At 43.8% G+C, this 15,460-nt stretch overlaps 1 protein-coding gene across 3 annotated transcripts in view; it reads right to left on the bottom strand.

Annotated features, from left to right (window-relative positions):
* CNTNAP5 (contactin associated protein family member 5) overlaps positions 1–15,460 on the bottom strand; it is a 409,890-nt gene that overhangs the window by 183,745 nt on the left and 210,685 nt on the right. For all 3 annotated transcript variants that reach the window (XM_054043237.1, XM_054043235.1, XM_054043236.1), the window contains one exon: positions 10,309–10,452. In XM_054043237.1, coding sequence (XP_053899212.1) covers positions 10,309–10,452 — 144 coding nt within the window. The remainder of the gene's footprint in view (positions 1–10,308; positions 10,453–15,460) is intronic.

Genomic DNA, 15,460 nt, shown 5'->3' with positions numbered 1-15,460 from the left:
GTGGTTTCTGTACATTTAGATAGTAGAATTTGTGTTGGGGCAGTGGGTGGGAAACCTCACCATGTATTTTTTTCTTATTTTATATGTATATCTACCACGCCATAAAAAATAATGATCCCTTGGATTTATTTAGCACCTCCCAATATGAAAGACTTCAAAGGGGACAGAAAACTGCTGCGTCATTTTGTTGTGTACTGTTAAACAGCCATCATGTCTCACCCCAGAGCACCTACACTTCAGCAGTAGTGGGTGAAATTGTTCCTCTAATGTGCTTTGTGATCACCGTGGATGAAGAGCACTACCCTAAACGTCATTCTAATTGCAAGTTTTTCCCACCACTAAAATGCAGCCACCTCGGGGCTGAAAGGTATTAGCCTTTATGAACTAGTAAAGTTACAGACTAGTTTGTTAGGGTGACTAATTTATTACATGAAAATTACAGGAATCATGTATGTAGGCAGAATGTAAGCACCCAAAGTGGAACGTGGCCAATGTTCTTAGACCAATCTCTAGGACATAGTCTCATTACTCCACAAAGCAATGTAGAAATGAATCCTTGGATGATCCCATTCTGATTAATAATGGTTATGAACGATGGCACAGGGCACTCTTACCCACATCCTTCCCATTGTTGCCTATACAGAAACAATTTCTGGGAAGTTATTACAATGCTGCATGCACAACAAAATGATGACAGCCAAGTTAAAAATCAAACACATTTTCAATGGTATACTTAGGTTGTTTAGTACCTTACCCTGCCAGCACTCTCACTGAAGTCAGGGGGACTACTTGAGAAGCTAGGTACTGACCTACTGGAGTAGTTCCATTCTGGACATTATCTCAGATCTAATTGCAGCCGGTAGGAGAAGATACCCTATTGGTTTTTTTCGGCCATATTCCATGCTGATTATCTAGCCAGGCCATTCGAGTCAGATAACAAAAACGTAATAATTAATGAGGCCAAAACATATTTACAGAATCACATTTCTTCAAATCTAGAAAATTGCTGCAACCAGATTGCGTGGAACCAAGAAGCTTTGTAAAATATGGACTGAAATCTGATAAACCCATTCAAGTGAAATGCTTTCTCCACGGTACAGCCTCTCAGAGCTGATAGCTCATTCTAACAGGATAATTATAATGAACAATACATGACTGATGTGTAGCAACTTGTATGGGGCTTGGGGAATCCCTTCTTGAAATGACAAGACAGGTAATAGAATTATACCCTATCATTTTCAAGACCCTTTCTAGTCTTTATTTTACACTGGAAATTAATAAAGTGCCAGAAAGATAATTAATATCTTACTGGATGAAATAAACTCTTGATGGATTATTTTTTTCTAGGTGATGAACAGTTTGTACTAAAACAAGCAATGGGAAAAAAAAACAGAGGGTATGTCCTGTCAGAATAAAGATTTAGGTGTTCTTATCCGAAAAATATCCAAATTTATCTAAGCCTCAATCACCTGGGAGCTGGGATGGAAATTTTCCCATAACCTTTTAAAAGTTTCTAGTATATCTTGGTTTCATCTAAGTAGGAGATACCAGAAGGACTACTTTTCTTGGGGTATTTCTACTTCTGGCCTCCGCCAAAATCATAAGGCACAAAAACACATGAAAATTACATGAACAAATAGGTAAATCTGATTGGACTCATGCCAAGAAAAACTGAAAATTAGCTCAACATTTTCATATTTTTATAGTCAAAATTAAAAATGCAGAAAAAATTGTCATTGAAATTTTTACATTGAAAATATTTCAACTCATTCTACAAAAAAATTAGTCGAACTTTCATGGACCACTAAAAACATACAGAGGCTTGAGTTCAGAGAGAATGTTCATTGCCGTTCATATTTTTTCTGAGCCTTCACCCCCATCTCTCATTAGAAGAAGTGAGCTATTTGCTTCATGAGCAGCAAGCGGGGTGCTAATCTTTACATGGCACAACATGGCTAAATGAAGCTAGAGTTTAGATCCGGTTTTGTCTCCAAATTCTTTGCAACCGTTACTAACTGGCTGAAATGCACCCAGAATAAACCAAGTGTTTCACAGTGCACAGCAAAATTTCAGAATGGGCCAAATTAACTTTTGGTATAAGCCAGCGCAGCTCCATGAATGTCAATGTAGTTACCTCCACTAATAGATCTGCCCTGATAGATTTAGAAAGTGAAGTATACGTCATCTGATTGAATTTATATCCAGGATTTTAAGTATGCAGAATGTAATTTACCTGAGTTCGAATTTGGTCAGGATATTGGAGTAAATGTCCCCATATGTGAAAAATATATGGTGGGATCTTGTGTGCTTCAAGCACACTTTTCTGTCTCATCTGAAAGTCAGCACAACACCTCTTAGCAGCAGGCTAAGGTAAGAGTTCAGTATTTACCCAGATGAAATTCAGTTACTTACTGAATTACCAGTACCGATTGGTTTTGATTGGTCTCCCATCCACATACTCATCTAGACCAAGCCTCCTTAATGTCATACAGCTGACCAGATTCAAATGTTAAAAGGACCTGCCTACAGCTAGCTGCAAAGAATACTATGTGAATTATACTATGTGGAATACTTCATCTACTGAAGTTGGAAAGCTTTGCAAAATAAAAGGGGTTAAATGTGCAATGAATATTATCCACAGAAGTTATTCCACTGGCTCTAGTCAAAAGCAAACAATTCCCTATAAACCTACATTTCATCAGACCCAGTTGGCTGCAGTTTGGGAATCTCTCGAGTGCATACAAGACTTTCAGCAAACAGTTGATTTTACAAATTAACCCAGTTTAACTGAAAAGTAAATGTTCATTGGCAGGGAAATAGGATAAGAGGAGTCTAGTCTCTAGAGAGAGAAGGGGGATCCGTTCCGTACAGCTGCTAGAAACGCCAGCTAACTATCATCAGGCAGTTGAGAATTCCATTGAATCCGATGTCTCCAAACTGATTAACTGTGCCTTTAATAAGTAATGAAATCTATTCAAAAGGGCTCTTACTGCTATTACAAGTGGAACTCTCTAAATCTACAGAATAAAATGGAGATGTTTAAATATTTCCTAGGCAAATGTTGTTCTGACCCTCACCTCTTAGAGCAGTGTTCTATCACTCTCTATATTGTCAGGAGAGACATAGCGGGGTGAGTGTGTCCTAATTTGGGAAAGATGTTGATTGAACAGTTGAAATCATAGCAGAAAACAGCACTTTAGTGTTCAAGGAAGAGATGAAATATTTTTCTAAGAGACCCAACTTGAGGATACTGTTGCCATATAGTTGATTGGGATACAAATGCGATACCACACAGAGGACCAGATGATTCTGAAGGCCATGACCCTAATCCAAAGCCAACTGGCCTCTTTCCAATGACTTCTCAGGGCTTTGACTCAAACCCTAGAAGAATAGACATGAATGAACCATTCAGCATTTTTTTTTTTTGGCTTTACCTAGTCCTAGCTGTTTTTGAAGAAACAGGGGAAACTGCTACAGTCGCAGTAGGATGAGGCAGATGGCCAGAAGAACCGATGCTGATACATCAGAACAGTCACCTGAACAAGAACCCTCTATGTTTAGCCTACCAAAGAGATGCAGACCAAGCCCATAGCGTGAATAGGGAGAGCAAAGAATATTTCTGAGCTCTAACTTTCCCTGAAGGAACAGGGGATCTTTATTCTGTTCATTAGCCACTTTGGGGATAGTATCCAATAAAGCAGAGATATGTTTTATCTAGGGAGAGTTACAGGGAGAGGTCAGATGGCTGGTAAGTGGACAAAGCTGAGATTATCCGAGCATAAGAGATGGCCTCATGTGTATTAATAACAGAGTAGAGGAGGGTCATGCTGGCTTTATTTATTTATTTAGAGATTGGGTCCCTACAAGGAAAAGTATCATTTAACCAAAATAAAGCATTCAATAGACTAAAGTATTTTCCCTGTGGGACTCCGGGGGATTATATGCTTGGCTAAACAGCTCTGAGTTTTCTTTATCTCAGTCTCCTGAGCTTTTAGGTCACAGGCCAACACTGTAACAAAAGATTTTACAGCCTTTGCACTTGCAGTAACTGAACATTATCGCTCCATAATAGGCGGCCGTAGCCGAGACTCGGCTGCAAATGACAGGAGCAGCTATAAAGCTAATTTGAAAAATTATAAATCATTCCTTCTGGGGACGGACGGAGGCACAGCAAGAAAAAAAAATTAAACAAATCTATAGATCACTCAATAGTCTCCTTCCTTTGACGAGGGAGAGCAAGGCTAAAGCCAGCAATTCACCTTACTGAGGAGTGAACATAACGGATGAGTTAGCTGAAATTTGCGAATTATCACAACCCTGGCTTGTGCTTTATGTCAATCCACGGTAAACTTGTCTGTGGTTTATTAGATTTTATTCTCTGGAACAAAACATAGTAGCAAGGAGATTTTTTTTTTTTATTATTGATACTCAGCAATATCCACTTTAAAATAGAAAAGTGCCTGCAAAGCAATTCTGATCAACTTTTTTTATTAGTTTCTTCATTGAATTTGTTTTCCCCTTTAAACTCTGTGAGTTACAATATGATAAGGCCAAAGGGGACTGACTAATGGCTTAAACCAGGGGTCGGCAACCTTTCAGAAGTGGTGTGCCGAGTCTTCATTTATTCACTCTAATTTAAGGTTTCGCATGCCCGTCATACATTTTAATGTTTTTAGAAGGTCTCTTTCTATAAGTTTATAATATATAACTCAACTATGGTTGTATGAAAAGTAAATAAGGTTTTTAAAATGTTTAAGAAGCTTCATTTAAAATTAAATTAAAATGCAGAGCCCCCCGACCAGTGGCCAGGACCCGGGCAGTGTGAGGGCTACTGAAAATCATCTTGCGGGTTGCCTACCCCGGCTTAAACCATGGGACTGAATAGCTCAGATTCCAGCTCCTAACTCTGGTTGAGTAAATTTAACCCTCCTTCCTACACTATGTATATATATATAGGGTACTATGCAGATTACTGATCACGCATAATTTGGAGGAGACTTTAAAACACAGGGTCATTTAATCAGAATGGGGGGTTGCTTTGACATCCTTAACTGCTTGAATATCATGGTAATAACAAATAATTTCATGGTATCTAGCCATAAAGGGCAGCAGGTGACGTCTCTACTGAAAGCTTGTAACTTATTGCTACTCTTAATCATTGTGAGATGTGTATATTGTAATGTTTAAGGAATAACATAACTATACGTTCTTGGAATGAAATTGAGTCACCAGGAAATTATGTGTCTCACTGTTGTGACCCCCCTCCACCTGGCTAATTATGTAATGCCCTGTGCTATTGTCCATCATTGCAACAATCTTGACAAGTCAATGGAAAACCATCAAAGGTAAACTATAAATATTGAAACCACTTGGAAGGGAAAAGGAATGATATGACAGTAATGATATATCTGTGATGATATATCACAGATATATCATTACTGTCATATCATTCCTTTTATGATATATCTGTGAATAAAGACCCCCCCCCAAAAAAATAAAATAAAAAGATTCAGTATAGCACAGGGTGGAGAAAGACACTCTACATCCATTCACTGAAGAGGTATCTTGATGTGTAAGGATGTTTTATGACAGACCAAGTTCTGGCTCCCTGGGGCCAGCAAATACTGCAAAAGACTGAACTTGGGAGTGACAATCTACTTTATTCGCTAGGAAAGGTGACTATTAATAAGCATAAGCCCTAGTCTGCATGTTATGATTTTGTTGTTAATGTAACCATCTGTTTCCATCACACACACTGGTTTCTATTTGAATCTCTGCTCTTTTTTAAAATAAATGTCCTTTTGCTTTACTATAACCAGATTCAAGTTGTGTGTGTGATTCAGGAGCAGTGCTCTAAGGTAAAACTGGTAAGCTGGGGATCTCTGATCCTTGGGGAATGGAGGAGCTGGGATTTCAGTGATCGGGGCCAGATACCACAGGGGGACACTTTGAAGGGAGTCAGCGACTGGCTGCATCTATTGTCAACCAGCAGGGCTGGTACAGCCCAGAGAGTGCTTGACTGGATGACTTGCTGCTTGTGATAGGGAGCTCACACCCAGCTGGGCACACAAGACTCCCTCACACTGGAGGAAGGTGGCAACAAGTTGAATCACAGCCCTGGGGTGCCCTGAGAAACGTCAGTGTCGTAGCCAGCAGGATTTCTACCCCATCTGCTAGCTAACCAAAAGCCATGCTCCCAGCACTTATAAAGAGCTAATGAGACATTAAAGTGTAAGACGGTTGGAAACAGGAAAAAAAGGTTATTGTTTCAGAGTTGCAATCCAGAGTCTAGGAACTACAGCTGTAAGGGACTCACTTAGCCTCATTCTGGACCTGCTAGTGGAAATTCTGAAAATTCTAGTGGAAAACCAAAGTGAACTGGACTCGGCCTAGCGATCCATCACCGGGGGTCTTGTGGTAGGCCAGGATGCAATTTCAGCATTTTCCCCCTATAGTCCCACCCGTCTCTGCAGAAATTATGGTGCACTCTGGAAAATTGAGAGCTGGGAAAGCATTGTGGTGATCCACGTCTGTTTTCTCTCAGTGGTTCCAACATATTTTTCCTCAGTGTACAAGTAACAAAAATGTGTTGTTTTCCAACTCTCTGACCTATAAGCGCTACTTGGGATCTTTAGAAATGACTGGCCTGATTTTGAGACGTAATAATGAACACTTATCATAGTGCTTAGGCAGAAGGAGACATGAGTATAGACAAGCAGATTCTTCTCAAGATGATAGGGCCTCAAATCAACTTAACAGAATAGCATGTTTGGAAAGGAATGAATTATTAGTTTACATTCTCCTGTCACTAGGCATTTCTCCTCACTCGTTGATGCTGGCAATTGGTTATTTCCCCCGGGAGCACAGTGATGCATTTGTGTGTCACCACATCCCTCACTATGCTGAATTGTCATTCCCAGATTCAGCATGGCAAGCTGACATAGAATTTCAAGCACACGAGTGCTGACTACACCTGTTTACAATAGGAAATGGAAAAGCCTGACACTTTCCTCTCAGATCGCAAAGAGGGACTAGGGGTTCTCTCTGCTATTTAAAAAATACATCAATACATTTATGAACCTGGGGAATGGGGAGGGGAACATTCCCTATTTTAAGTGAACAGGAACAATAGCACAGTGTCAAGAAACTCAAGAACTGTCTTTTCTTCTTTCCTACTCCCAATCTACTTCCCCGCCATGTTCTACTCAAGGTCTCTTTCACACAGGTCTGAAAGTCTGGATGATCTCACTAAAGGCTAAACTGTAGGCCAAAAGCCTAAGGGTACATCTATACTTACCTCTGGGTTCAGCGGTAAGCGTTCGATCTTCTGGGATCCATTTATCACGTCTTGTCTAGACGCGATAAATCGATCCCAGAAGTGCTCAACGTCGACGACGGTACTCCTGCTCCGCGAGAGGAGTACACGGAGTCAACGGGGGAGCCTGCCTGCTGCATGTGGACCCACGGTAAGTACTTTGTAGTTCGAACTAAGGTACTTCGACTTCAGCTACGTTATTCACATAGCTGAAGTTGCGTATCTTAGTTCGAACTGGGGGGTTAGTGTGGCCCAGTCCTAAGACTAGGCAGATATGGGGTAGAACGAGGAGGCCAGATGCTCTGTTGTGTCCAACTTCTGATGGATGCAGCAGAGATGAGGGCTGGTTACAGCTTCCTGACCCACTGTCGGCCCTCTAATCAGTCCTAGCTAGATATGGTGCTTTAGTGACCATCCACGAGCTGGGGAGTGCCAGAGTGCATCAATCTGTGGAACTCTTTGCAGAGCATGTTGTGAAGGCCAAGATTATAACTGGGTTAAAAAAAGAACTAGGTAAATTCATGGAGGACAGGTCCATCAATGGCGATTAGCCAGGATGGGCAGGGATGGTGTCCCTAGCCTCTGCTTGTCAGAAGCTGGGAATGGGCAACAGGGGATGGCTCAATTGATGATTACCTGTTCTGTTCATTCCCTCTGGGGCACCTGGCATTGGCCACTGTCCGAAGACAGGATCCTGGGCTAGATGGACCTTTGGTCTGGCCCAGTATGGCCGTTCTTATGTTCTTATCATCATGCTCTGTCCATGACCCCCTTGGTGGGGGGCTAAGAACTGATGGGAGGCTTGCATAGGAGCTAGCTTTACACCAGCTGTGGACTCCCCAAAGCTGGCCAGTCTCTACTCCCTTTCCACTGCCTGGGCAACATAAAAGGAGTCGGGCAGTGTATAAAATCTGCCCCAGCAGCTACAATTAGGCTCTCTGAGGCTAGGCCTACACTGGGGGCGGGGGGGATCGATTTAAGATACGCACATTCAGCTACGGGAATTTGACGTATCCGATCCGACTTACCCCGCTGTAAGGACGGCGGCAAATCGACCGCCGTGGCTCCTCCGTCGACGGCGCTTACTCCTACCTGGGCTGGTGGAGTACGTGCATCGATTCGGGGATCGATTGTCATGTCCCGACGAGACGCGATAATTCGATCCCTGAGAGATCGATTTCTACCCGCAGATCCAGGCGGGTAGTGAAGACAAGCCCTAAAAGACTGGGTGATTTATTTTAAGTGTTTTTAAAAGCCACACAGGGACACTTGGTGAACATGAGATTTCATCCCAAAGTGGTGGTGGTGGTACTGATGGTTATGGAAGTTTGACAACATTTTCCAACCCAAACCACTGAACAATTAAGAGAGGGAATGCGGGGACTCTACATGACAGTCATCAAGGTCAAGGACTGAAGAGGAAAATCTACCAGAATGGAAAGAAAAAGCTCCCCGGAGAGAAGGCAGATAGTCACTAACATTGCATGGGATGACCAAGCAGAATGGTTACAGGTTGAACAGGGAAATCTAAAGGCAAATTCCAGTTCAGAAGAGACATATTGCCTCATTGTCTCAAGGCCTTTCCCGAAGGACATTTATTGCAAGTCCAGTGACTACAAATGAGTTGCAGAAAAGGACAAGTGCAATGATAATAAAATGCACCATCCAAGCGTACTGTCTAAATGGAGGGTCTATATTGCCAGTCTGCATTTTCTGTCCTTTGCACTAGGTGTAGACATTTTGGGGGCCATTCCTCTGATCAAGCAGGATTTTATTTTTTCACCAAGAGGTCTGTGCTTTTGGAGTTGAAGTGTCGTCATTCTTCCCAGCTCAAAGACTCCAAAAAAGACCCACATTGTGACAGAAAAAAAAACATATTTAATACCTGGATAAAACCTACTAATGTGTGTCTTTTGAAACTTAGGACTGAATCACTCACAAGTTCATTTCAAAGTCAACGTTTTGCCTCAGTGTTTGGCCCTATTTTTACAAATGTATGTGGTAAGTTCTCCAAGGAAATACTATTGTCCAACATTCCAAAGACATGGAGCATAAGTAAATCACTCAAGAGATAAAAACAATCACAATGGTATTTTTTTTTTAAACCCTGAACACGAAAGTAGAGTGTATCGTTCTCTTTCCTCATGAAGTTAAAGGTCCCTCAGTTTGTTCCTGGAACATGTAAATTCATGAGACACTTCCTACAACAGGTCCAATGTTTCTAATCTGTTTATTTCTTTTACTGTTCCTTACTCTTTTGGATAAGATAAATAGAGCTAGTTGAAATGTTTCACATTTTGAAATTTCAGTGAAATTGTGACTTTCAAGATAAAAACAAACAAAAAAACCCCAGAAAAACATTTTGATAACATTTCCGCCAGTCTCCTTTCCTTATTTCCCCGGCTACAGAGTTCGTGAACACTTTCCAAAACTCAACATTTCCGATATATGGAGGTGGGGGGGGGGACAAGTGAAGAATTGAAACATATTTGAAAATAAGTGTGGCAATTCCACCCCCCGGCCCCCTCAAGCAAGGCAAACCCAAGCTATGGGCCAGATTTTGATAGCCTCTCACAATGAATAGCAGGGAGACCACCCAGGGAATAAGGTTTTATTCAGAGTCAGTAAGAGAATCAGAATCTGACTATATTGCTTTTATTACTTTAGATGGCCTGAGAGAATCTTTTGAGAGACCCAGGGACTTCGATCCAAATTTAATTCACTAGGAGAAGGAGTAAAAACTTTCCTCCAACTCAGCTTCCCCAGACTCAAATATAGCTGGAAATGAGTAAAACCAGCTAATTTGTGCATGTACCTTTGAACAGCTCTCTTGATGTTGCAGCTGCCTAGGTGAATAACCTTTTAACTAACTATACACATAAGGGTCTAATCTAAGCTGCAATCATTTGGCAGGAGGGACAGCACTTGTCAGTAGCTGGGATTGGAAGGAAGTGATGAATCAAAGAAGAAAAACAGACATATCTGATTCTCACCACAGTGTAGATCTGAGGTTTACGCCTTTTTGCCAGGTCAATTATATTGACTCCATTGTAATAAAGGTTCTCGATGCATCCAAGGAAATTTTTCTTCAGAAAGGTTCCTGGCTTTCCTGGGACTGGGATCCCCCCGAAACTGAGCTTTGGGAAAGAACAAAGACAACACTCAGTTGCAACTCCAAAATGTAGGGGGAAGGAATGAGTGGCATGTATGGCGAGAGGAGCTAAAGTTACACACACAAGATCAGGCAAACTAAGGCTAGAGCATGGTTCAGTGGTTAGGGTATGGAAGTGGGACTAAGGAGCCCTGGGTTCTCTTCCTGGATCTGACACTGACCTATGATTTGACCTTGGGCAAGTCACTTCACCTCTCTGTTTCCACTCCCATCCTTTGTCTGCTGTGTACTTAGACTCTAAACCCTTTCACTATGGGCATATACAGCTCCTAGCAGAGTAGGACTTTGATTTCAGTTGGGACTGCTAATAATCCTTTTGACAACCGATGGCGATAGCAAATGCAAACAATAAGTAACGGCTAGTGGGTGGCAGGTTCAGGCACTGTGATTTAGAGCAACTCTCCTCTCTGTTGAACGTAGACAATAATACTTTAGAGGGATGTTGTGAAGCTCTGTTCATTAAGGGACTGCTTGTGTTTGACCCCTGGTGAGGTTGCAAGAAACATTCCCCTATGAGAGGCCCAGACACACCAGCATTCTACACTGCATGGAGTGCAAGGACAGCTCTTCTGGGAGAAAATGATCCAGTGTTAAATCACATTCCCTTCATATTAAAGTAGAGATACCAGATGATTTCAATTAACAATCGGCACAATTGGTGACTAAACCATTTCAGAATACAGAGGAGGACACTGAACTGCCAGTACTATAGGGTATACAGTATCCACTTCCAATCATTTGATATAGTAAATAACATCAGGATGTTTTCTGATGTTACCTGCTGACGAGTGGCTAAGCTGAAAAAGGCCTTTACACTGACAATGGAAGGCAGTCATAGAACACCCTCTGTTGTCAGGCAACACCGAGGGGCCTCTTCATAAGCGTAATTTTGATAACACTGTATCCAATCCGTGGCCACCTGTGACTTCACTGTTATCACCATGCTGCTTGCCAGGGGAACTTGGAACTTCACAACGGCAGCAGGGAGAGAACTCAGACCCTTCTGCTCCAAAATAAGCACAGGCCCTACCACATCAGCTAAAGGAGATTCCCCATTTCACCTTAGCTATACAGACTACATGATATAATTGAGTACTTCTGATTCCATCCAGTAGAGGGCAGTGGCACACCAATACCACCCAGTCTGTGACAATAAATGCCTCGTTTTTAGTATTTTCGCTCTAGGTTGCCATGTTGACATTCAGCTTCGCTTGAGACTGCAGTTGGGCTGAGCAACCTATTTAAATTGTAAAGTGTTGCAGATTATACATTAAAACAAAACAGAAAAAGAAAGAAGCTCTCGTAGATAAAATACCCCAGTACGTTGCTTTAGAGATACCTGAATCGAGGAGATAAGTATCAGAGCACAGGAGTATTAGCATTAGGTTGCTGAGGGTTACATATGGCAGAAGACTCAGACCGAGAGCTCGGAAGTGCCTGAGTCCCTAGGAGCAGTTACCAAAATCCATGGATTGATTTATGACTTATCTAAGGCTATATCTATACGACAGGGATGTGACAGGGTGGGTCGTTCCTGTGCTTAAAGTCGGTCCAGCTCCCCTGTGCTCGAGCAGGTGCTCCTAGTTGAGCCAATGAAGGGGGCAGGGCTGCTCCTGGCTATAAAGGGTCAGAGGGAGTTTCAGTGAGGGCAGACCTAGGAAGGGACGCTACAGAGCGAAGCTGCCGGGAGAGAGGGTCTCCTGCAGTGGTCTCTGAGGAAAGGAGTGGGGGCTGGGCTAGAAGGCCTGGCGGAATGTTTTGTTTTTTCTTGAGGAGACGACACAGAAGGCAGGCCCGGCCTTGCATCTTCTCCAGCTGCGCAGCCGGCAGCAGACCCCGTTACAGGGGACTTAGCAACACAGGTACGGCACTTTAGCTATATCGGCTGAACTCCATGGCGTAGACGCAGACTTTGGAATGGGTTTTTCATCACTGGAGAACATCACTTCACCACGTGATGGTAGCTAGGTTGACGGAAGCACTGTTCTGTCGACCTAGCTGCATCTACACCGGGGGTGCGGAGGGGAGGTGTTAGGTGGGCATAGCTCCGGTGCACAGGGGTGTAGATTGATTGCCATAGCTGTGTTGACCTAACTTTTAAGTGTAAGCTAGGCCTAGGTTTGTAAGGAGAAGCTGCTCTCAATGGAGCAATACATGTAATTTACATGTTAGCGGGGATCTATCATCTGCCAATGGTGGATACACAGACTTGAATGAAGGTTGGAATGTTTTAAGGCCTGGTCTATACTTGCAGGTTAGGTTGATGTATCTACAGCACTCAGCATCATAGCTAAACCGATCTAACCACTGGTGCAGACCCGGCTAGTCGATGGAGAATTTTTCTGTTGACCTACCTACCTCCACTCAGGGAGGTGAATTAACTACACTGATGCTGTAGTTAGCATCTATGCTGGAGTAGGCAAACTTTTTGGCCTGAGGGACACATCAGGGTATGTAAATTGTATGGCAGGCCATGAATGCTCACGAAATTGGGGGTAGAGGGGCAGGAGGGGGTGAGGGCTCCGGCTGGGGGTGTGGGCTCTTGGGTGGGGCCAGAAATGAGGAATTATGGATGTGGGAGGGGGTCTGGGTTCAGGTACGGGGGGGAGGGCTCTAGGGTGGGACTGGGGATGAAGAGTTTGGGATGCAGGAGGGGGCTCTGGGCTGGGATGGAGGGGTTTGGAAGGGGGATCAGGCCTGGGGCAGGCAGTTGGAGTATGGGGGAGGGATGTGAGGGCTCCAGCTGGGGATGCAGGCTCTGGTGTGGGGCCAGGGATGAGGGGCTTGGGGTGCAGGAGAGTGCTCTGGGCTGGGACCAATGGGTTTGGAGGACGGGAGGGGGATCAGAGATGGGGCAGGCTGTTGGGGCTGGGGATGGGGGCTTGGGATACAAGAGGGGGCTCTGGGCTGGGATTGAGGGGTTCGGAAGGCGGGAGGGAGATCAGGGCGGTGGTAGGGGATTGGGTCTTGGGGGGGCAAAGGGATGTAGGCTCTGGGCGGCGCTTGCTGCAAGCAGCTCCCGGAAGCATGTTCCCTCTCTGGCTCCGAGGCGCAGCCAGGCGGTTCTGCGCGCTGCCCCATCTGCAGGCGCCACCCCTGCAGCTCCTATTGGCCGGGAACTGCAGCCAATGGGAGCTGCGGGAGCGGTGCCTGCAGATGGGGCAGCGCGCAGAGCTGCCTGGCCAGGCCTCCGCATACTACATAGGAGCCAAAGGGGGTTCGAGCCGGAAGTGGGTCATGCTGGCTGCTTCCTGGGAGCTGTGTGGAGCAGGGCAAACTCTGACTCCACTCCCCGGCGGGAGCTGAGGGCTGGATGTGGCCCAGAGGCCGTAGTTTGCCCACCCCTGATCTACACTATGGCACTACAGCAGCCTAGCTGCAGCGCTGCTGCTGTGCATCTCTAGCACACGTAGTATAGATATGGTCTTCGTCTGACATTTTCAAAGGAGCCTAGGAGAATGAGGTGCCCCTAAACCTTGGACACAGAACTCCATTCGGCTCTTAGGAAAATCCTAACCCAAACCTCTGGCTAATTTTCAAAGCCTTGTGGCTAATTTTTAAGTCGGACACCCCTTAAGGCTTTCTCTACTCCATGCTGACCCATTTTCAATGAAATTCCCACTGCTACTACCAGCGCCAGCAGCACTGGAAATATTATAGTGTGGATAAGGCTCCTGCAGCCACAAGTGTTTATATGTCTGTGTCTTGCACACCAATAGCACCGCACTGGCTGGAGAGAGAGCTTGGCCATTGTGTCACATACACATTCAACCTCTACAGGTACAACTACACTGCAATTAGAGGTGTGACTGCAGCATGGGTAGATGTAGCCAAGATATCTTTGCTCTAGCTAGCATGAACAATAGCAGTGAAGCTACTTGAGTAGCTGCAACCTATGCTGCATAGCTTCACTGTTACTGTTATTTGAGCAAGCTAGATCAAAATTAGCTCAGGTACATGGGCTGCAGTCGAATTGCTGTACATGACAGTGGTAGGAATTTCAGTGACACTGGAGTCTTGTCTATACTAAAACAACAAGGAGTCCGGTGGCACCTTAAAGACTAACAGATTTATTTGGGCATAAGCTTTCGTGGGTAAAAAACCTCACTTCTTCAGAGGCATGGAGTGAAAGTTACAGATTTAAAAGTCACTATTCTTGAACAAAAAAACTTCAGAAACAGACTGCAAAGAGAAACAGCAGAACTAAAATTTATTTGCAAATTTAACACCATTAATTTGGGCTTGAATCCAGACTGGGAGTGGCTGGCTCATTACAGAAGCAGCTTTGCCTCTCCTGGAATTGACACCTCCTCATCTATTATTGGGAGTGGACTACATCCACTCTGATTGAATTGGCCCTGTCAACACTGATTCTCCACTTGTGAGGTAACTCCCTTCTCTTCATGTGTCAGTATATAACGCCTGCAGCTGTAACTTTCACTCCATGCATCTAAAGAAATGAGGTTTTTTACCCACAAAAGCTTATGCCCAAATAAATCTGTTAGTCTTTAAGGTGCCACCGGACTCGTTGTTGTTTTTGTGGATACAGACTAACACGGCTACCCCCTGATACTTGTCTATACTAGTGAGTCTAGTATTGCTCCCAAGACTGGAGTGTACCAGTGATTGCAACTGTGGGATTTTCGGGGGTGCTGGTGTTAAGAAAAAACAGGTTAGACTAGGCATAAAATTAAATGGAAGATGCCTGGGTAAAACCTTGAGCACTGTCTTGTAAATGTAATCTTCATCAACTTGCGCCTTGGTTGTATTGATTGATAATTACACCAGGCAATAAAGAGTGAAATAGTTTTCAACTCTGCATCACTTGCAAGTCTGTTATTGACATGAAGGGTTATGCAATAGCAATGCCTTTTGTAGTTGAGAATCATTATTTCTTGCTGAAATTACATGCCTCCCTCATTTTTCTTTCATTTTCTGTTCTTTCAAGTCTCCTGCTTAGGAATTTTCTATAA

This window comes from Malaclemys terrapin, chromosome 11, assembly GCF_027887155.1.
Source record: "Malaclemys terrapin pileata isolate rMalTer1 chromosome 11, rMalTer1.hap1, whole genome shotgun sequence".
Taxonomy (NCBI): domain Eukaryota; kingdom Metazoa; phylum Chordata; order Testudines; family Emydidae; genus Malaclemys; species Malaclemys terrapin.
This window is presented reverse-complemented; position numbering and strand designations above follow the sequence as displayed.